This window comes from Chlorocebus sabaeus, chromosome 2 (genome assembly GCF_047675955.1).
Source record: "Chlorocebus sabaeus isolate Y175 chromosome 2, mChlSab1.0.hap1, whole genome shotgun sequence".
NCBI lineage: Eukaryota > Metazoa > Chordata > Mammalia > Primates > Cercopithecidae > Chlorocebus > Chlorocebus sabaeus.
In genome coordinates this window covers 95,805,581-95,828,683 of record NC_132905.1, presented here as the reverse complement: position 1 = coordinate 95,828,683, position 23,103 = coordinate 95,805,581, and the positions used below count along the sequence as shown (strand labels likewise).

General features: G+C 50.6%; 1 protein-coding gene across 5 annotated transcripts in view; it reads left to right on the top strand.

Moving 5' to 3' along the window:
* PRDM15 (PR/SET domain 15) overlaps positions 1-23,103 on the top strand; it is a 74,980-nt gene that overhangs the window by 33,375 nt on the left and 18,502 nt on the right. For 3 of the 5 annotated variants that reach the window (XM_007968809.3, XM_007968828.3, XM_037984845.2), the window contains exons 7-15: positions 4,767-4,997; positions 6,527-6,656; positions 7,913-8,094; positions 8,336-8,430; positions 9,242-9,329; positions 10,208-10,267; positions 16,554-16,721; positions 19,101-19,195; positions 21,720-21,851. In XM_007968809.3, coding sequence (XP_007967000.3) covers positions 4,767-4,997; positions 6,527-6,656; positions 7,913-8,094; positions 8,336-8,430; positions 9,242-9,329; positions 10,208-10,267; positions 16,554-16,721; positions 19,101-19,195; positions 21,720-21,851 — 1,181 coding nt within the window. The remainder of the gene's footprint in view (positions 1-4,766; positions 4,998-6,526; positions 6,657-7,912; positions 8,095-8,335; positions 8,431-9,241; positions 9,330-10,207; positions 10,268-16,553; positions 16,722-19,100; positions 19,196-21,719; positions 21,852-23,103) is intronic. The other 2 variants (XM_007968819.3, XM_037984846.2) reach the window with 1 other exon arrangement.

The window sequence follows — 23,103 nt, the reverse complement described above, 5'->3', positions numbered from 1 at the left end:
GGCTCTGTTGTCCAGGCTGGAGTTCAGCGGCATGATCGTGGCTCACTGCAGCCTTGACCTGCCAGGCTCAAGCGATCCTCCCACCTCAGCCTCCTGAGTAGCTGGGACCACAGACATGTGCCACCACGCCCAGCGAATTTTTGTATATTTTTTGTAGAGACAGGGTTTCACCCAGGCTGGTTCAATCTCCTGGGCTCAAGCAGTCCGTCTGCCTCGGCCTCCCAGAGTACTGGGTTTACAGGCGTGAGCCACTGTGCCTGGCCTGCAAAACATTTTTATCTACTCAGGTTGACATACCAATTTAAGGTGGCCGGGAAAGAGTTGAACACATTTCCAGCTTCTGCAGCGCTCTGGGAACTTTGTTTGTTTCTCTTAGGGAGCTGCTTTTTCTACAAGCCTCTTATGAGGCTAATGTGTAGCGAAGAAAGACTCGCATCAAATAAACCATGGGGGAGTCGCATGGAAACAGTTTGTGGCATTTGTCACATGTGGAACATGCTCAGAGGCCCCAGGCCTGGCAGGGTTCCAGGCAGTGCGGTTGTGAGGAGTGACTGGGACAGTCACTGTGCTGACACCAGCAGACTTTAGCTACCTGGTCACACGTTCCTGAGACATCCTACTCATCTTGGCTGTAATGAATTTATGCACGTGTCATTTTGCCCTCTGCTTGGTGAGAAGCATTTTGTGTTTGTCACCAAGACATAAATAGCAGAGCAGGCGGTTGGGTTTTCTAGAAATGCCACGTTTGTGCAGAGCACACCCCGGACCTCATGGAGATGCATGGTAGGTGCTGCACAGCGGGAGGGTGCTGCCTGCACTGGGCGGTCCCTTCTACAAAGCCAGACAGATGTTGCTGCTCATTTGTTTTTCTTCCTGATAACTAGTTTTGAGTGAAGAAAAAAGAAATTCCTTCATATTTTCAGTCAAATTCTACTTGTATGTCATCAACTACATAAGACGTGGTACTCAGGCTCCCCTTACAGTGAGGCTGATGGTGACTAAGACCCCTCATTGCCAGGTCCTGCAGACACTGCCTTGTATCAACACTGTGCAATACAACTGTGACTCCTTTTCAAGGATGAGTAAACAGAGGCAGGAGTGCCTGCCCATAGCACGGCTGCCTTGAGGGCTGGGGTCAGGTACTCGGTCAGCCCAGCGTCTGCCACCCAGATTACCAGAGGGGTCCCAAGCATTCCTTCCAGGTGACAGCTCTGCCTTCTGTGGCAGCCTCTCGGGGCTTCTCAGGAAAATCCATGGCTCAGGAGCCCGGGACTGGGAAGCCGAGCCCAGGAAGGAGGAGACTGAGGAGAAGCCCCAAAGGCGGCGGGCGTGTGAGCGGGGAGGGGCTGTGTGTGTGTCCCTGTGAGGGGGGAGGGGCTGTGTGACCTCCCTGAGAAAGGAGGGGCTCTGTTTCTCTTTTTCAGGCTAAGGGGTTGTGTCTTCCTCTTGAGATGGATTGTGCTGGGCCAGTTTGGGAAAGGAGTGTTTTGGGAAAGGTGGGGCTCAGAAGTTAGCAAAACATCACGAGGATGTTTCACAGTGTTGGATGTTTCACAGTGTTGGATGTTTCACAGTGTTGGATGTTTCACAGTGTTGGATGTTTCACAGTGTTGATGTGTGCCATCGTGGTGAAACCCCATCTCTACTAAAAATACAAAAATTAGCCAGGCATGGTGATGTGTGCCTGTAGTCCCAGATACATGGGAGGCTGAGACAGGAGAATGGCTTGAACCTGGGAAGCAAGGGTTGCAGTGAGCCAAGGTTGCACCACTGCACTCCAGCCTGGGTGACAGAGTGAGACTCCATCTCAAAAAAAATAAATAAATAAAGACCGGGCCCAGTGGCTCACAGCTGTAATCCCAGCACTTTGGTAGGCTGAGGCAGGCGGATCACGAGGTCAAGAGATCAAGACCATCCTGGCCAACATAGTGAAACCCCGTCTCTACTAAAAATACAAAAATTAGCTGGGCATGGTGGTGCCCGCCTGTAGTCCCAGCTACTCAGGAGGCTGAGGCAGGAGAATTGCTTGAACTCTGGAGGTGGAGGTTGTAGTGAGCCAAGATCACACCACTGCACTCCAGCCTGGCGACAGAATGAGACTCCGTCTCAAAAACAAACAAACCAAAAAACGAATCATAAACATATATTGGTGCAGTTGTGAATACATTTTTATGGTCATGATTATGAATATACTGATTATTTATTTACCCCAAAATAGTGATATAGATATGTTGGTGGGATTGTGAAGAAGATAAGCGTTTGGGAGGGAGAGTATAGTCTATAAGAAAGCTAAATCCTTGTCCTCCATATTAAATAATAGATGCTATCTAATACTGAAAAATGGAAAGGCGATAATAGGTGGGGACAAGTAGTTACAGAGGGCTACTGTTTTCTGTTTTGCAGCTAGGACTGGTTATTTGTGCATTCTCTATTTTTTCTTGCCAAACTTATCAATATCATTAGTCTTTTCAAAGCACCCACTTTTGGCTTTGTTGATCCTTTTTATTGTATATTTACTTTATTTCTGCTCTTATTTATTATTTCCTTTTTACACTTTTCATTCTGTGTGTTTCTAACAAGTTGGATGCTTAACTCATTAATTTCCAGCTGTTTTATTCTCTCGTGTAAGCATTTTGGATGATTTTTTCCTAAGAACCATGTTAGCTGCATTCCACATTTTGATTATACAGTGCATCTAAATTTATATGCACTTAATAATATAGTCTAATAATAGGCAAAAATTGGCAGATCTACAAGGAGAAATAGAAAAATCTGCCTCCATGGTGGGGTCTTTTAATATATACATCTTAATTGATAAATCAGACTAAAAATCACAGGAATATAGATTTGAAGCACACAGTTAACACAATTGATTTAATAAGTATATTTAAAATGCTTCATCTAACAGGTAGAGTATATATACATCTCTTTGATGTGTGGGCTGTCTTCCTCCCACAGTTTAATTCTAAATATTTTCGAATTTGCTTTGTTTTTCCTGTTTGAATTTATAATTGTCTAGAATGATGTTTGCTAATTTCCTTATGTATGGCTTTTTTTTTTTTTTTTTTTTTTTTGACTTTAGTTCCCTTTGTTTTATATTTCTGACCCTCAATCTAAAATCACTCTTATTGCCTTTCAGAATTTCCTCTGGGGCAGGCCTGCTAGTGGCAGTCTTTTCAGTCTTTGTCTCAAGATGTCTTTTTTTAACCATCTGCATTGGAAATGGTTTTCACTGGATATTGAATTTTTGATTTATTCTTATTCTCTTTCTGCACATTGAGGATGTTGTTATGCTACTTTCTTCCGTTGTGCTTGATGCGTCTGCTGTCATTACAATTGTTACTTCATAAGTAATCGCTGCCTTTTACTTGTTTGCTTTTGAAACCTCCTCTGTCTTTGGAGTTCTGCAATTTATAACAGAGTCATCATTTATGTCTTTATTTTTATTTGTTTTCCCTGTTCGGATCTTGAATCTGAAGATTCATGTCTTTCATTCATTCTGGATAATCCCCTACCCTTATCTTGCCCATTGTTTAGCCCTCCTTCCCTATTCTCTCTTTGTCCTATCGTACATGTTTTAGACCTTCTTGTTATATTACACTTCATGTCTTCTTAGCTCCTGCTCATATTTTTCTAGCTCCTTGTCACTTTTCTACATTCTGGGTAATCTTTGCAGCTCTTCATTTTAGTTTATGAGTTCTCTCTTCAGTTGTGTCTAATTTTCTGTTCATACATTGTGTTTTTATTTTGGGTCTCTATTTTATAGAAGTTTTATTTGGTTATTTTTCATAACAGCTTGTTATATTTGCCTTTTTTATGTTTTTTTTTTCACTTCTTTACTCATTTAAATGTATTTTCCCCCAGTTTTCTCCTCTCAGCTTGTGTTATTATCTAGGAATTCCATTCTTCCTGAGTTTGTGTGTGTGTATGTGTCTGCTGACACCCTGATGGGCTCATTGCTTAATTTTTTAGTTTTCCTGGGGCTTTTCTTGCTTTTGTTGTTGTTTTGGTAAGCTCTTTAGCAAGGAATCTTCTTTTTCCCCCGCCCCCACAGTGGTCCTTCCATGCACTCTGGATGGTGGAAGTAGTGTTACAGAGTGTTTTGATTTTGCTTCTGCTACGTCTCCCAGGGCTTTCATGGTTCTAGGGCACAAATCTTTTTTTTGTTTTTTTTTTTTTTTTTAGACAGAGTCTTGCTTTATCTCCAGATTGGAGTGCAGTGGTGCAATCTCGCTCACTGCAACCTCTGCCTCCCGGGTTCAAGCAGTTCTCCTGCCTCAGCCTCCCCAGTGGCTGGGACTACAGATGCACACCACCACACCCAGCTAACTTTTTGTATTTTTATTAGAGACGGGTTTTCACCATGTTTACCGGTCTGGTCTTGAACTCCTGACCTCACATGATCCACCTGCCTCAGCCTCCGAAAGTGCTGGGATTACAGGCGTGAGCCGCTGTGCCTGGACACGTTCATATTTTGATATCTCCTTCTCAGGTTTTTGCTTTGTAGACATACGTGTGTGTCTGCTTTTTTCACTAAACTGCCCTCATGGTGAACCTACCATTGCTTTTACCACTTAATTTACTTTTAAAAATAGCAATTGTGTTGGATGCAGAGGAAATAACACAGTAGAAATGAAGTTCACTTGCCTATACGGAGGTTGGCAAATGAGATTGAAAACAAACACACATGGGAACCAGAGGCCAGGGCAGATGTGGACGGTGGCAGGTGTCCTAATGGCATGGTGCCTTTGCATCTCTCTTTGCAGAACATCTCTTGGGCCACTTGGAACAAGCCAAAAGCCTTCCTCCAGGCAGCCAGAGCGAGGCGGCAGCTCCCGAGAAGGAGCAGGACACACCCCGGGGGGAACCCCCTGCAGTGCCCGAGAATGAGAATGTTGCCCCCAAAGAACAGAAGAAAAAGCCTCGAAGGGGGAGAAAACCCAAAGCGTCCAAAGCTGAGCAGCCTCTAGTCATTGTGGAAGACAAGGAACCCGCAGGTGATGAGTGGATTCCTGGGATGAGTACCTGCGTGGGGTGCAGCCCTCCTGGTACCTGAGGGCTGGCAGGACAGGGGGCAGAGGGCAGGGCAGGAAAACTCAGTGTAGAAAGGCCTCGTGGAAGGTAGACTCTAAGCCCTTCTGTTTTTCTCTCAATCAACTCTAGTAAAGTACAATTTCCATGTAATACATTTCACACTGAAAAGGATACAGGTTGTGGATTTTGACAAATGGATACAGCTGTGAAACCAGCACCCCCGTCAGGGTAGAGGACATTTCCGTCTCATTAGCTGCTTTCCTGACTGTCTTCTGTACCAGTTCATTCCACCCATCCTGGCATTTCTCATGAATGGACTCTGTCTGCCTCTTTCAGGCAGCGTGCAGGCTGGAGACCCGCCCACATGGTTTATCTGTGACTCCTTCTCCTTGATCGCTGAACAGTGCTTGGTCCGTCACCTGTGGGTGGACACTGAGTCACTCCCAGGCCCCCCATCCTTTGATTGTGCGGCATCCTCAGTTGGGTTTGAAGAGGGATTTGACCCTCTTCCAGGGTGTGCGGTCCCTGCAAGGCTCTTGTCCCTGTGGTCCTCACACAGCCCCCATCCAAGCCACCTGCAGCACACGCCTGGTGGGCCTCACAGTGAGGACAAGATCTGATGCTCAGCCACCGGCCCCTTCGCCTTTGTTACTGACACCGGGCAGTTTTTCTTTTTACTGTCTGGGGTACACCAGGATTTCTTTTGTGAGAGTGAAAAGGAGTCCTTCTTGTTTCGATGAATTAGAATTGGGAAGAGCAGCCATCGTGGAATATTCTGAGCCTCCCCTTTTCCACTCTGGGTCTGCACTGCTGGGCGCTGATTTAGGAGCACCTGAAAGCCTCCTGGCCAGTTTCCCCACGTCTCTGTGAATAGGCATAGAAGACGGGGTGCGGGGGAAAGCGGGTCAGGTAGATATTTCACTAATTCTTACTTGCGTTGGGAAGACATTTAGTAGGCAAAGTGTTAGAAACCAGTGGTTGAATTTTTTGGTGTAATCTTCTCCTATTTCATTTGTCTCAGGTTTCTGGCCAGGGTGTCTAGTATTGGCGATGATGTGATCTTTGACTTTTGTACAAAATGGTTAGCTAAAATGGTTATACTCATGTTGGCACATTTAATTAGAAGCATTAACATTTCTAAATCTCTGTCAGAAAATAAGTTCTAAGTTTCTGCTATATATCCAAAATATTTTTGGTTGGTATGAAGAGGGATTGAAGTAATGTTATGATGTTGTGGTTTTAAAAAAGAATAACAAATTATAACTTCAGTTTGGGCTAAGAAAAACATTTTGCTTTTCTGTGTATACTAGTAAATGTGTGGATCCCAAAATATTGCCAGTTTTTTTTCTTTTTTCCCCTGTGTAAACCTCAACATTTGTGCCTACCGCTGTGGCCTGGCTGTGGTCCCCATGGGGCAATGTGTCACCATGGTTTGGCTGTGTTTGTCCCCTGCTCTTGTGGTAACTTGGCTTGTCATATCCCCTTCGTACAGAGCAAGTGGCAGAGATCATTACCGAGGTCCCTCCGGATGAGCCTGTGAGTGCAACACCGGACGAGCGGATCATGGAGCTGGTTCTGGGGAAGCTGGCCACCACCACCACTGACACCAGCTCGGTTCCAAAGTAAGTCCTGCCTGGCACCTGGGGCCGTCCTGTGGACAGACAGTGCTGGCAGCAGCCAGGCCATTCTGGAGGGAAGGCACCTTCCCAGCAGGAAGGCCCCAGGAGAGGAGGTGGAAACGGACCTGCTGAGGAAGCAGCAGGAATGTTCTGGAGCTCAGGAGTTTAATGGTACATCCACTGTGAAAACAGCTTTAAAGAACCGTTTTATTGTGGTTAAATACGCATGGCATAAATTTAACCATTTTAACCATGTTTAAGTGCACAATTCAGTGGCATTCAGGATAGCCACACTGTTGGGCAACCATCTCCCCAGCCATCTGTGGCACTTCCCATCTCCCCAAGCTGAAACACCGTCCCCATTAAGCACCCGCCCCAGCCCCCTCCCCCAGCCCCTGGCACCCACCATTCTACTTTCTGTCTCTGTGGATTTGATGACTCTAGAGATGTCATAGAAGTGGAATCAGACAGAATTTGTCCTTATGTGACTGGCTTATTCCACCCTGGCTCATCCACGTGTAGCCTGTGTCAGAATTTCCTTCCTTTTCAACACTGAGTAATATTCCATGGTGCATATGCCCCGTCTTTTGTGCATCCATTGATGGACAGCTGGGTTGCTTCTAGCTTTCGCAATGCTGCTGTGATAAAACACTTTGCTATTTGAATTTCAGTGAATTTAACAGATTGCCCTGTGTTTTAGTTATGATTCTTGGGTTATTTTTACCCTGGAGTTGAATAAGTTGGTGGTCATTTTTTGGGACCCTTTTTGGATCACCTCTTATAGTTGGCAAAATAATGTCGGAAATGATGTTACCTGTTTATTTATTTATAGTTTATCTTATTGCCCAGAAGAGTTCAGGTGGCTTACCATCAAAAATACATTTAATAGGGAAAAGAAGTTTTAAAAATCAGGTACAGATAATATGTAAAACAGAGGAGAGTTAAGACAGAGTGACAAGAGCAGAAAACAGATGTGGTTATTCTAATTTAGGCACAAATTGACCTCCAGGCTTTCTGGTGGCCAGAGTTAGAACACAGTCAGGTGTGTGGCTGTTACAGCTAAAGCTGCCTAATGTCATTATATATTCAAGGTGTCCCTTTCAGGTGCCCTGGAAGCTGGGAGTGACGCCCGGGCGCATTCCCTCCTTTCTTGCGCACAGGCTTGGGATTAGCTGGGAAGGAGGCTATTTCCACGCTGCTTGTAACCTGGAACTTTTTTCCCACCTGTCTTTTCCCAACTTATTGACGTCCCCGGGCAGGTTCACACATCATCAGAATAACACCATCACACTCAAGAGGAGCTTAATTCTCTCGAGCAGACACGGCATCCGGCGCAAGCTCATCAAACAGCTCGGGGAGCACAAGCGGGTTTACCAGTGCAACATCTGCAGCAAGATCTTCCAGAACAGCAGCAACCTGAGCAGGCACGTGCGCTCGCACGGTGAGTCTGCACGGCCCGGCCGGCGCCCGGGGCCGGGGGTGGGAGGACAGCATAGTCTCCTCTCCTTGGGTCGTCTCCCATGAGCTGCGCCAGTGAGAGGCTGCGGTTGGTGGGCGATCATCTCTGCAGCCCCTTCGCATGAAGGGAGTAAGGCGGCTGGGGGGGTGTTTCCCCCGTGGGCATGCTTCTCTCAGTAAATGCTCTAAGTGGTGAATGAGCTCTCGGTTGGTTGGTTCCTCAGGTGACAAGCTGTTTAAGTGCGAAGAGTGTGCAAAATTGTTCAGCCGCAAAGAGAGCCTAAAGCAGCACGTTTCTTACAAGCATAGCAGGAACGAGGTGGGTGGAAATAAGCCCAGGGTTCTCTTCCCGGTTGTGTGGATGAGGCAGACAACTGACCAAATCACCATGTTGCAAAGAGAAGCAAGAATCCCAGGAGGGAGGAGAGTGGGCAGGGGCTGTGGGGGAGGGAGGAGAGTGGGGGAGGGAGGAGAGTGGGGGAGGGAGGAGAGTGGGGGAGGGAGGAGAGTGGGGGAGGGAGGAGAGTGGGGGAGGGAGGAGAGTGGGGAAGGGAGGAGAGTGGGGGAGGGCTGTGGGTGCCCAGGCGTCCCTGAAAAAAGAGAGAGTCCCAGGAGGGAGGAGAGTGGGCAAGGGCTCTGGGTGCCCAGGCGTCCCTGAGAAGAGAGTCCCAGGAGAGATGAGAGCAGGTGAAGGCTGTGGGTGCCCAGGCGTCCCTGAGAAGAGAGTCCCAGGAGAGATGAGAGCAGGTGAAGGCTGTGGGTGTCCAGGCGTCCCTGAGAAGAGAGTCCCAGGAGAGATGAGAGCAGGTGAGGGCTGTGGGTGTCCAGGCGTCCCTGGGCCACCTGCCAGCCCCTGGTCCCAGTCAGATGCCCACAAGCACAGCAGGAAGACTTAGGAGAATGGAAGTGTTAGGTGCTGGGAGTGGGGCTCCCTGAGTGTGGGGTTCCCTTTCTAGGCAGGTGAACAGCAAGAGCACGCATCCTTTGTGTTCCTAAACAGAGCGGGAGGGTGGCGGAGGTCAGAGTCGTAACAGACACAGGCGTGGAGTCGCCCGGGCAGCGCGTCGGGGGCTCGGCCTCTGTGGACTCTGCGCCGGGCCGTCTCACTCACGGCGTGTCCCTCTGACCAGGTGGACGGCGAGTACAGGTACCGGTGCGGCACTTGTGAGAAGACCTTCCGCATCGAGAGCGCGCTGGAGTTCCACAACTGCCGGACAGGTGAGGGCCGGGCAGGTCTCCCCTCGGCCCCTGTGCAGCTCGGACTCTCAGACACGCTGCAGAGGCGGGGAACTTTAGGCCGAAGTAAAGATTGTTTTCATGAATAGACAGCCTCACTTTTAACATTTCCCTCTGTCCATTTTGCTTCAAAGCATTGTTATCCTAAAGATACACAGATGCAAACTTTCCAGTTAAAAGGGATTGATTTTCTTCCGGCATTTGTCAGCCGAGCTGCGTACGGCCCCACATTGGAGAGCATTGTAAAGCCGGGGGCCGTTCTGGCTAAAAACAGGGAGCAGCAGTGTCGGATGTTTCTAGGGCCGTCTGAGGAAGGAAGGAGAAGGTCAGGATAATGGCTGGAGGAGTGTGAGCGCTGGCTCGCTTGCTTGCAAAGGTTGTTCCTAACCGCGAGCCCTCCTCCATCCACGTCTCCTGCGTCGTCCAGGGTGGAACGGGGTTGCCCCTGCACACATCCTTTTTGTTCTGAGCCTGCTTGTGTGCACCAGTCTCCAAAAATAAAGCATTTTCCTTGTGTGAGGCCTGAAGCCGGGTGTGCCTGGACCAGCCTGTAGTGGAGAGGTGGCCTCTTTGGGCCTGGGGGGCGTCTGAGGCCCCTGTCTCTCTGACCGAATTTGCTGCTAGCAAGTAAACAGACCAAAGAAAAGCAGACACCACGAGGAGGCCAAGGCCAGCTGTGCTTCTCCACGTGGCCCGAGGATGCCCCCGTGTTCTTCAGTGGTGATGTGCAGCCTCTGGGATGTGGGAGTCACGCCTTCCCCATTCCCAGTGGTGGGTGGCACTGGAGGCCCAAGCAGTGGGGTCCCCAGCGGGGCACAGAGGGGTGAGTCACTGTTGCCTTTGTGTCCCCCTCTCTCTAGGACTCATAGCACACCCTGGAGAGGGGGGGCCCGGCGGCAGTCGGCTTAGAGACCTACCAGGTTAGCCTTCGACGCCCACCCCGTCCTTGTCCGCCCGCCTCTGTGTCTGTCACTTGCATCTCTGTGTTGTTCTTGTTAAGGTACCACCCGCCCCTGTGTTGAGAACAGGGCACCCACAGCAGTGGACTCCCAGGGGCTCTGGCCAGGGCTGCCACACGTGAGCCATGTGAGAGGCTCTGCTCCCCTGCCACAGCTGCTGGGGGCGGGGGGCCCTTAGTGGGGTCGGCTAGTTCTACTCTGAGGGCTCCTATTTGAAATCAGGGCTTGGTTCTTCCTCCCTGATGCCTTCTTCCCCGGGTTGGACTGTTCCGAGGGGCAGGAAAGAGTCATGTTTTGCCTGAGCTTTAGTGGCTCTGAAGGATCCATGTCTGGCATGAGGTGGCCTCCAGAAGCTTCTGGATGAATTTCCAGTGTGCCGCACCTCCTGCATTTTAAACCCTCCTATCACAAGAATTCCCAAGAAATCTGGGGCTCAGCCCCCTGAAGACTTTCACTTAGTGCAGCCCCGGCCAGACAGATGAACCTTCATCTTGTTTGCGAACCTCCCCTTGGGGTCCCCGCAGTCCCGCGGGAGTGTAGCAGGCGAGCGTGTTGGGCTTGCTAAGAGTGATGCATCTAAGGCGCTTTGGTGAGGCAGACTCAAGGTTGAGGAAGAGGCATTGCCTCCTGTTATTTTTAACTATTTCTCTGGACCCAAATAAAACAAAGTACTAGAAGTGGCTAAGCAGCAGCGGCTTCCCGTCAGCCAGAGGTGCTGTTAGGCCAGGCGCTGGCCTTCGTTAGTGACCTAGAACCTGAAGAGCGCCAGGGACCTGCATCACACCACCTCTTTCCCTGAGACGCTCTAGTTTCAAAGGTTACCCATTTTAGACTGAAAAGACAGGATAAAAACCTTGAAATGGAGCTCGTTTGCATCATATATGATTTGCATGCTCTTATACTCATTTATAGTATTGAAGTTAAGAGAATGTGTATCTTCCTTCGACAAACCAAGAATTCGTACAATGTGGGGGAAAGTTTTAAAATGTTATAGTCTTGTGGGTTTTTCTGAGACTCCCGCCACGGGACCTGTTGTGGTGCCTGTCCCTTGTGGTGTGACCAGGTGCTGGTGTAGCTCATTGTCGTGTTCCTTGTGTTGTCTCTGACCATAAATACTGTGCTACAGAATAGCAGAGGCTCACGTCCAGGCCCTCAGGCAACATGCAGCCCACCAGCCTTCCCCAGTAACCCCCTCTCCATCCCCGGGCGCCCTGCGCCCCTCTCCCTTCCTCAGACCCCAGTAGGCATCTGTTCTCAGTGGCTCATTTATTCTGACATCAACCTAGACCTCCTCGGCAGCAGGGTTATTGGAGAGAGAAGCATTGTTGGGACCCCGTGCCCATCTGGGTTCCCTAACTGGCAATGAGTGGGTGGCTGTGGGAGAAGCCACCCTCGGTGTGGCAGAGTTGTCCGGGACAGCTGGGGAGTGGTCTGAAGCAGGTTCTCTTTCCACAGTCAAGAGGGGCTTGTGAGGGAGAAAGCTGACGCTCTTGGCAGCACCATTGCCTTCCTTGGGGCTGCAGGACCGGTGGAGCCACCTGCCCAGTGGGGGGTGCTCATGGCTGCTGTTTTGCACCTGCCTGGGAGGGAGGCTCACTTGTATTCGTTGGTACCTGCCTGGGAAGGAGGCTCACCTGTGTAATTTAGTACCTGCCAGGGAGGGAGGCTCATTTGTGCTGTTCGGCACCTGCCCGGGAGACAGGTTCATCTGTGCTGTTCGGCACCTGCCTGGGAGGGAGACTCGCCTGTACTGTTTAGCGCCTACCGAGGAGAGAGGCTCACCTGTGCTGTTTAGTACCTGCCCGGGAGGGAGTCTTACCTGTGCCGTTCAGCACCTTCCCAGGAGGGAGGCTCACCTGTGCTACTTTACGCCTGCCTGGAAGGGAGGCTGCCTGTGCCGTTCAGCCCCTGCCTGGGAGGAAGGCTCACCTGTGTTCTTCAGCTCCCACCTGGGGGGAGGCTCACCTATGCTGTTCAGGAGACCCAAGTTGAGGGGAGTGTGGCAGTCCGATGCCACGGCACTGTAAAGGTGTGGCCTGTGGTGATCTGATGCCACAGCGCTGTAAGGTGTGGCCTTTCACAAAGCCCTTGGCTCTAGTGGCCCCATTCCTAAGAATTCATGATAAAGAGATTTGACAGAAGAAAAAAATCTACATTACTAAAGATTCCGTCACTAAATTATCTACAGTGTCAAAAATAGCAAAGTGAGTTGTGAGAGGTGAACTGGATGAAATGTCACGTAGCCATGAAAGTGATCATGAGAATGTCCAGCATCGTAAGCACGCACACCACGGACGCAGTGCGTGAAGGACACATACCATGCGGTTGCGTGGATATGGACAGAGCCCATCAAATCTTAAGCCAAAACGAAACTGAGGGCAGTGGTTGTATGGATAATGTTTCACTTTATAGAAGGAAGGCAAACAGTGTGTGAGGCTGGGACTCAGCGTAGCGTCTATCATGTTGCCCGTCTTATGGCCCAGGTGAGGGTGGCTCTGGGCTGCGGGTGGGGTGGGGTGTGGACAGGGGAGCCTCGCACAGGGCCACCTCTGCTGTGTTCAGCCCTGGCAGATGCCACCTCCCACTGTCCTGCCATGGTTGGAGCTGTGGGAGGGGACTGTCCCCTCCCAGCCCTGCCGTGTCCTGAGGGTGGCACCCGTGGGGCATAGATTTCCCCACGGCCGCCTCCTGTCTTCGCAGATGACCATGCCTTGTCCGTTCCCAGCTGGGAAGAGGTGAGAACGCCTGGTTTTCCCGGGGGAGGTTGTGTGCTTCCCTCACCCCCCGACCTGGGCTGCACATTGGGGTCACCTGAGTGAAGCCAGATACATTCGGAGGCCTGAGGCCCACCCCTGAAAGTCTCATTTTGTGAGCCCTGGCCAGTGAATCTCTACCTGGCGGGGGTGGAGAGTGGAGGGTGTTCGCCCCAGGGAACGTCATCGGCAATGTCTGGAGACACCTTGGTGGGGAGGGGTGCTCCTGGCACCTACTGGGTGGAAGCCCGGTGTCTGCTCAGCATCCCACAGCGCGCAGGGCAGCTCACAACAAAGGATCTGGCCCAAAACGCTGAGGCAGGGAAACGCTAGGCAGTGCGACCCTCAGACATCTCTCGGTGGCGGCTCCCTCCGGCAGCAGAGAGGGAGAGGCACAGGGTGGCTGCTTTGCACAAATGGCAGCTTTCGATGCAGTTTTGGGAATTTGTATATTTGGCAAACATTTACTGAGCCCGGGAGCTGATCCGTGGGTGAGAGCCCAGGGGCCCAGAAACGCAGTCTGCTGTGGTGCCCCGCTCCTGGGTCACCCGGCTGCCATGTCCTGCCGCGTTGGTGACACAGGGAGGAGAACACAGCTTTGCTGGGCCCTGGGGTCGCCGTCAACTGGTGAGGCGTCTGATGGACAGGGGCAGGGCGAGGGGACCTGGGCTGATGCTGCAGTGTGAGGGACTGCACAGTGAAGGCCCCCTGGGTGCCTGTGCAAGAATCGGAGGGACAGATGGCACTGGGGGTCTGTCAGTGTCCTGGGCGGAGCGGAAACCACAGTTTGACAGCTGCCTTCCAGGAGGGACTGGCGATGAGGTCTGGGATGCAGGGATATGGGTGTTTCTGGAAGCTTCGTGGAGTGTGTGTAGTGTGTGTGGCTGTGTATTTGTGTGGTGTGTGGATGTATTTGTGTGGTGTGTGTTTAGTATTTGTATGGTGTGTGTTTTGAGTGTGTGGTGTGTGTTGAGTGTGTGTATGTGGTGTGTGCTATGTGCATTTTTGTGGCATGTGTGTTGAGTGTATTTGTGGTGTGTGTGATTTGTGTGTGTTCGTGTGTGGTGTGTATTTGGTGTGGCGTATTATGTGTGGTATGTGTTCAGTGTATGTGTGGTGTATGTGTGGTATGTGTTCAGTGTGTATGTGGTGTGTGTGATATGTGATTGTGTATTTATGTGTGGTGTGTGTATTTGTGTGGTGTGTGCTGAGCGTATGTGTTTGTGTTGTGTGTGTATGTGTGTGGGTTGTGTGTGTGGTGTATGTGTTGAGTATGTGTTGTATGGGGCATGTGTGTGGATGTGTGTGTTGAGTGTATTTGTGTGGGGCATGTGTGTGTGGTGTGTGTGGTGAGTGATTGTGTGTGGTTTTGTGTTGAATGTGCGTATTTGTGTTGGGGGTATGTTGAATGTGTGTGTTGTGTATGTATTTGTGTGTGTGGTGTGGTTGAGTTTATGGTGTATGTTGAGTATGTGTGTATGTGGTGTGTGTTGAATGTGTGGGTGTATGTTGTATGATTGTATATTTGGTGTGTTGTGTACGTGTGTTTGTGTAGTGTGTGTTGAGTGTATGTTTATGTGGTGTGTGTTGACTGTGTATTTTTGTAGTATGTGATTGGGTATTGGGGTTAATGGTGTGTGTTGAATGTGTATTTGTGTGTGGTGTGTGTTGAGTGTGTGTATGTGGTGTGTGATAATGTATATGGTGTGTGTTGAATGTGTTTGTATGTGGGGTGTGTGTGGTGTATGTTGAGTGTATCTGTGTGGCGTGATTATATGTGTGTGGTGTGTTGAATGTGTATGTGGTGTAGTGCATTTATGTGGGGCTTGTGTGTGTGGTGTGTGTATATTTGTGTGGTGTGTGTGTATTTGGGGTATATGTGTGGTATGTGTTGAATGTATTTGTGTGTGGTGTGTACTGAGTGTGGATGTATTTGTGTGGTGTGTGATAGTGTATGTGGTGTGTGTTGAATGTCTGTGTATGTAGGGGGTGTGTGTGGTGCATGTTGAGTGTACCTGTGTGGTGTGTGATTATATCTGTACGGTGTGTTGAATGTGTATGTGGTGTAATTGTGCATTTGTGTGGGACTTGCATGTGTGGTGTGTTGAGTATTTGTGTGGTGTGATTTGTGTATTGTGTGTGTGGTTTGTGTTGAATATGTGTGTATTTGTATGTGGTGTGTGTGATTGTGTATTTGTGGGGCATGTGTTTTTGTGTGGTGTGTTAAGTATACTATTTGTGTGGTATGTGTGTATTTGTGTGGGGCATGTGCGTTTGTGTGATGTGTGTTGGGTGTGTATGTATTTGCATAGTGTGTGATGTGTGTGGTGTATGTGTTTGTATGGGTACATGTGTGTGGTGTGTGTATGTGTTGTGTGTGATTGTGTATTTATGTGGGGCGTGTGTGGTATATTGAGTGTGTGTGTGTATTTCTGTGGGGTGTGTGTGTGTGGTGTGTGTGATTGTGTGTGTGATTGTGTATCTGGGTGGGGCGTGTGTGTGTAGTGTGTGTATGGTGTGTGATTGTGTGAGTGGGGCGTGTGGTGTGTGTGTATTTGTGGGGCGTGTGTGGTATATTGAGTGTGTGTGTGTGTATTTCTGTGGGGGGTGTGTGTGGTGTGTGTATGGTATCTGTGATTGTGTGAGTGGGGCGTGTGGTGTGATTGTGTATTTGTGGGGCATGTGTGGTGTGTTGTGTGTTTGCGGTGTGTGATTGTGGGGGGCATGCATATGTGTTTAGATGTGGTGTTGAGTGTGTATTTCTGTGGCGGGTGTGTGTGTGGTGTGTATGTGCTGTGTGTGACTGTATATTTGTGTGGGGTATGTGTGTGTGGTGTGTGTGATTGTGTATTTGAGGTGTTTGTGTGGTGTGTGTGATTATTTGTGTGGGGCATGTGTGTGGTGTGTGTTGAGTGTATTTGTATTTGTGTGGTGTGTGATTGTGTGCGTGCTGAGGAGGATTTGGGTGAAGTGGGGGAATATGGGCACATTGATGTCCGCCCATGGGGAAGGAGTCTGGGAGGGGCCAACACCAGGGATCCTGGGGGCAGGGGGCGGCCACGTTGGTCAGGTGGTCGGTTGGTCGGATGGTGGGTTGGTTGGTAGGGAGGTCATTCTGTCTGTCAGTCGGTTATGCTGGAGAGTGCAGGCCCAGGGGAAGCTTTGGACCGGGCAGCTTTCCTGACAGGAGTGGAGCCATCGTCCCCAGGTGCTGTGGGACAGGGTGGCCTGGGAGGGAGGTGGCTGGCGTTGCTTGGTGATGAAAGGTGAGCTCCGTGTCTGCTTTTCAAGCACTGGGGTTCCCATCTCTGCATCGTGTGTTCCTGGGGTAGACAGCGTGTGACACACAGGTGCTGTTTTCTTCCTGGCCACGCGTCCCCTGTGACTCTCATGCCCGTCACCCACGCTTTATTGACATTCAGGCCACACGTGCGTGCCTGCCTGAGATGTTATTTACCACAAAATCGTTGTGTGTTTGTTTGCTCTCTGGACAGATGACAAGACGTTCCAATGTGAGATGTGTTTCAGATTCTTCTCCACCAACAGCAACCTCTCCAAGCACAAGAAGAAGCATGGCGACAAGAAGTTTGCCTGTGAGGTCTGCAGCAAGATGTTCTACCGCAAGGACGTCATGCTGGACCACCAGCGCCGGCACCTGGAAGGTGAGGCCGCCTGTGCACCTGCTGTGGGCCGGGAGAGGCAGCTCCTGTGGGGTGGGGCAGGGCGGGGTGGCGCGGTCAGCAAGGCCTTTGGGGAGCAGTTCAGCTGCCTGCTCCTTTGCCTGGAAACGCGCACCATCCGATGGGCTCATCCTCTTCTGAGAACCTGTCTCAGGAGAGCAAGGAGCTGAAACACAGGTGTCAGACCTGCTGTGCGCAAGGAGAAGCAGTTGGAAATACCCTAAATGTTCCACACTGGGGAAGGAGTTAAGAACACTGGACGATTTGTAGGGTCGAGTGTTTTACTGTCATTAGAAGTGTTTTTTCAAAGATACTAGATATTGTGAAAAATGCTTTCAATATGACAGAAAGTGGGAAAAACCCGTACAAGAGCAACTAAGAGCAGCAGCCCTTCAAACACCCTTTCATTAAAATTTGGAAAAAATTATTTTATAATTACAAATGAAGCATATGCTTGTTGAAAAGAAGATGTGAGACCACAAAGTCCTGTGTAAAGTATAACCCTCCTGGGCACAGCGGCTCACGCCTGGAACCCCAGCACTTTGGGAGGCTGCAGCTGGAGGATCTCTTGAGGCCAGCAATTCAAGACCAGCCCAGGCAACATAGTGAGGCTCTGCTTTTACAAAAAATTAGCTGGGCACGGTGGCACGTACTTGTAGTCCCAGCTACTCGGAAGGCTGAGGCAGGAGGATCACTTGAGGCTGGGAGGTCGAGGCTGCAGTGAGTTGTGCTTGCACCACTGTTTTCCAGAGCAAGACCTTATCTCAAAAAATATATATAAAAATAAAAAATGAAGTATAACCATGTCCATCCAAATAGGCATACACATGTGCCTTTGTCCTTTTTTTAAAAAAAGGCTGGAATTGTGTCCTGTGTACATTTTAGCACTTTCCGTTTTTACTAGATGTTGGTTCATAAAGACCCACAATGTTTTTCTTTGTGGTGTATCCTCAGGGCTTCATGAATCAAACCTGGACTCCACTTAGTGACTGGGCAGACTTTAGCAAGCTACTGTGCCTCAGTTTTCTCACCTACGCAGGGGAGACAGTACTCAGACCTGAACCCCTAGGATTGCTGTGATGGTTGAACCAGACCCTGTTCTTGAAACTTCTCGCACAGCACCCCACACATAGCAAGCGCCCGTGAATGCCGGTAGCTGTGGATGCTGCCAGAAGTCAACTGTTTCCAGGGATGCAGTGTGGCTGGGTTGCATTGTACCATTTAACGTAACTCGGGTCATCTTATGTGGGAGTAAACTCATGCTTTTGTGACTGTTTTATGGATTTGTCCCTCATATCGGAGCTTGGTGTAAGCCGCTCCTCAGACTCCTGTGTCTGTCATGCTGGGAGCCTTTGGAGAAGGGCCCATTTGTCCAACGTCCAGCTTGCTGAGCATTTTTAAGTCCGGTTCTGCATTTACACCTGGCCAGGCAGGAATGCTCCCAGAATGGGTCGGCAGTGTAGAAATCCTGAGAAGTGGGCTTCTCTCTTTTGGTCAAAACTTACCTGTTTTGCATGAACATTTAAAAATCTGGGCCGGGCGCGGTGACTCAAGCCTGTAATCTCAGAACTTTGCGAGGCCGAGACGGGCAGATCACGAGGTCAGGAGATCGAGACCATCCTGGCTAACACGGTGAAACCCCGTCTCTACTAAAAAACACAAAAAACTAGCCAGGCGAGGTGGCGGGCGCCTATAGTCCCAGCTACTCGGGAGGCTGAGGCAGGAGAATGGTGTAAACCCGGGAGGCGGAGCTAGTAGTGAGCTGAGATCTGGCCACTGCACTCCAGCCTGGGCGACAGAGCGAGACTCCGTCTCAAAAAAAAACAAAAAAAATCTGTCTTGATTCCAATTTGGAACAATATGCCTCAAAACCATAAAGGTTTTATTTACCAGCCTGAGGTTGGTTTGACATTAATTTGCGAGAGATGAATATTGGTATCTTTTAAATAAAAAATGCCTGCCTATTTCACCATCTATAAGACCGTAAGTTGACTTTGAGCCTTTAGATGGAGTGGAAATGCCTTCTTCCATAGGAGCTCATCATTGCTCTGCCACTTAGGAAAATTTAGCACTCGATGCCCTTATATTTCCAAATGTTTCCAATGCGAGAACTGTGTCTGCAGCTGCCACATACGTTGTGCCATCTCCCTTCCTTCCCTGGGGCTGCTTCAGGAATGGCGGTTCGTGCTGATGCCAAACAGTGTGCAGGTGGTGTTACTTACACCGCCAGGCTTCTGTCCCCACTGTGGACAGCCCCGTCCTCCCATGCACTGGAAAGGACACTGGCTGAAGTGGGATCTGATGGACCTTCGCGTGTTCTGAGTGTATTCACTGTCTTGCTGGTGGGGTTGGCAATTTCAGGAGTGCGGCGGGTGAAGCGAGAGGACCTGGAGGCCGGCGGGGAGAACCTGGTCCGCTACAAGAAGGAGCCTTCCGGGTGCCCAGTGTGTGGCAAGGTAACGCTCGCGGTCCGCATCGGAAGCTGAGATGGAAAGCACATCATCATCTTCAGTTAAGACTCTATGAGCTGTACTTACAGAGTATTGCAGGGAAGATTTGGGGGGTAACGATGGGTGCTCAGGTTGTCTTAAACTGGTGTCCACCCATTTTAAAACTTGCCATTTGGATTTCTTTGGCACCTAAGATGAGTTTCCAGTGAGTGGGCTGAGAAAGAAGGGTTCTTCCTGGACAGCCTCTTTTCCTCTTTGCCATGATTTTCCACCTGAGCTACTCCCTGGCTCCCGCTCTCCTGTATAGCATCAGACAGTGACCTTGTGGTTGGGACTGGGGCACAATGAATGAGGACACAGGGAGATCCAGTGGCTTTATTTTGCCTGTCATGCCGGTCTCCTCTGTGCAGTGGATGGCTGGCGTTCTGTAAGTTAGAGTGTGACCGATCCCATGGCAGGTGTCCCAGGCACGTTCAGTGGATGCCCGGCGCTGCCCAAGTGAGGAAAGGGTGATGTCATCCACAGGAGCACATCCATCCGAGGGCTGCGCAGTGAGGGGACCATCCTGGCACTAGCAAGGGATTCCCACACCTGGCTGCTGGGTGGAGATACAGGATCCTAAACATCCAGCAAACACGCTGCCCCTCCCGGGAGAGCCCAGGGCCCACACCGTGGCACTCACAGCTGTCAGGCTGCCATGGCCCCAAGTTCTGTGCATAAGCACCTTGGTTGTGACTGGAGGTGACATCACTTCTTCGTTACTTAGCTTTCACCCAGGTGACTGTAAGATGGCATCTGTGCTCAGAGGCCTAGGAACTGTCTGTAACAGGATGCAAAGCTCATGCTGCAGAGTAAGGGTTCTGAGCGGCTCCCAAGTGGGCTCTGGGCCCCGCAGCTCCAGCATGTTGCTCAGGTGGCTTTCGGAGCCGCTGATTGGAGGATGCCTCAGCCACAAACGGCTCACATGAGCCCCAGAGTGATGCTCCTCCAGCGTTTCAGCAGCTGGGAGCACAGGCCCCCACAGGAGGCCCGCTGTCACCGTCCCGCTGTCACCGTCCTGCTGTCCTGCCTTCCAGCATGCAGTACCATCACCGAGCTTTTGACCTTTTAAAGAGAAAACGGAAATCTCAGTTTTTATATGAAGTTTCCTGATTTTTTTCAAACCACAGAGCGAGCCTGAGCAAATGAGTGAGCAGGGCGGTGTGGCTGGGGGTCCAGGTGACGCTCCGGACTGCGGGCTGGAGGGGCAGGGCTGGGGTAGAGCAGGTGAGTTGGAGCACCTTTGCGAGCTGGGCCAGCTGTGCACAGGCCACAGGTGGGCGAAGCCTGTGCCCCTTGTTCCCTGTCCCTGGTCTTTCTGCCCACTGACCTCTGCCCCTTGGGGGGTACTGGCCCCAAGTGCCTTCCATGCTGTTGAGAGATCGTATGTGCAAAACCAGCTCAGTGCCTGACATCCAAACACGTTTTTATTCTGTGCAGTGTTTATTGAATACCCACTGAGGGTTGAGGTAGGTAGTGAAATAGCCTGTAGTTTGGATGACTGAATTATTTTTGTTTCCAGTTATTTCTCCTCTTCAGCCCAGTCTGTCTGTAAAGACCATGACACCTGCAGACTCTGTCCTCTCCTGCTCACCTTTCACCCTGTCGCATTGCCCCACCTAGTGTCCCTGGGCTGGGGCACGGTGCTGTCAGCCCGTAAGTCATCTGCACATCTTGGAAGGAGCTGTTGTCTGGAGATGCCGGCATCTTGTCCCTAGCGAATCACTCATTCCTTTTCATTTATCTATTGCGTTCTTTTCTTGAGAATGTGGGCATCAGGTGAGCTCTAGGAGGTCACACCCCAGGTTACTTGGCCACTGGGAATGGCTATCCAGATAGAGGCCCGCAGAGCCCTGTGGGGTGCTGAGGTTTCTAGGGCCCTCGCAGTGGTCTCAGCCGCCAGCCTTGTCCACTGCTCTGTGCCAGTGGGGCCACATCTGTCATGTGGACCACGGTATTCCCAGTGCCAACCCCAGCCCTGGTCACAGAGGTGACCCCCTGGGATGGGTATTGGATGAATGGGTGCATCTCCATACCCGTCATGCCAGAGCAAGAAATCAGGGACATTGTGAATGTGCATGAAACACGGTATAAAAGCCAAGGGGGTAACTAGCTTTCTTCTTTGATATCTACTTTCAGAAAATTGCAGGTATTTCTGTGACTTACTGGTTCCTTGATAGTCCACCCTAGGGAAATATTTATATAAGCTAAAAAAATGGAGCTGAACTAACATTTATAATAAAGACTAGCAAATGGTCAATTTTCTATTGTACCATAAGCACCTGTTTACATAATTCAGTGCGTAACCCTTATCCTGGCATCAGTGATTATTTGTATCTCTCGCACACTGAGGAACTATTGAGACCAAGGCCTGGAGCACAGTACCATGCTTCTGTCCCGGGTTGTGGTTTCCCTGGAGGAGCCTGGTGGAGAGGCTCCTTCCCATCATGAGACGCCGCAGCCCCTCACCATGCGGCTCCTCCGCCCACAGGTGTTCTCCTGCCGGAGCAATATGAATAAGCACCTGCTTACCCACGGCGACAAGAAGTACACCTGTGAGATCTGCGGGCGCAAGTTCTTCCGCGTGGACGTGCTCAGGGACCACATCCACGTCCACTTCAAGGTGTCGATCGCGTGCTGCCCTCACCCAGGCATGCTCATGGCAGGCCCCCGGGCCAGTGTCTGTCACAGTCAGCTCAGGCTTCCGTAGCAGAATTCTGCAGGCGGGGCAGCTTCTGGGCAGACGTGCGCTGCTCGCGGTTCTGGAGGCTGGACGTCAAGGCCCCCATAGATTCAGTGTCTGGCGAGGCTCACTTCCTGGTTCATAGATGGCACCTTCTGTGTCCTCACATGGTAGAGGGGTAGGGATCTCTTCTGTAAGGGCCTGAATCCCATTTTTTTTGTTTGTTTTTTGAGACGCAGTCTCACTCCGTCACCTGGGCTGGAGTACAATGGCAAGATCTCACTGCATCCTCCACCTCCTGGGTTCAAGCAAGTCTCCCGCCTCAGCCTCCCAAGTAGCTGGGACTACAAGCACCCGCCATAATGCCCAGCTAATTTTTGTATTTTTAGTAGAGACAGGGTTTCACCATGTTGGCCAGGCTGGTCTTGAACTCCTGAGCTCAGGTGATCTGCCTGCCTCAGCCTCTCAAACTGCTGCGATTACAGGCATAAGCCACCATGCTCAAATCCCATTCTTGAGGGCTCCAGCCTCATGACCTATGACTTCCCAGAGGCCCTGCTTCCTGATACCATTTCCTGGTGGGTTAGGATTCAACATGGGAATTTGGGAGGGTTCAAGTATTCAGACTACAGCAGCGTCCTCAAATAGTTGACAACTAGCCACATTTCATCTCTCCAAAATGAATTCTGTGACTGCGTTGGCCTCACTTCCTGTGGCCCAGCTGCCAGGCCTAGCTTCCCCGCCGTGGCTGCTTCCCATCCCGGACCTGGCATTTGCATCCCTCCCCGCCTTTGAGGAAAGGGAGGAACAGAGCGGAAGCTCTGGGAGCAGGGAGGACTTGGGGTGTGATGAAGGGCGGGAGAAGCGCTGATCAAGAACTGAAGAAGTAACAGGTGGTATGGGAGACCCACTCAGGGGACTCCCCAGCAGTGCCTGGCCCTGGGCACAGATTGAGATCTTGCTGGGCGCATGTGAGAGGTAGCCACGGGTGGCGTGGAGAGCGAGGGCAGCTCTGGCGTTTAGGTGGGGACCCCTGGGGACAAGCTGGGATGGACTGGGACATAAGTGTGGCTCGTTAGGGCCGTCATGGGCATCAGAGAGGTATTTCTTCTGCATCTGGGGAAATGATTGATTGTCCCTGTGGTATAGGTAACTGAGTGAAGCGTCTGCTGCACTGTTCGAAACCGGAAGT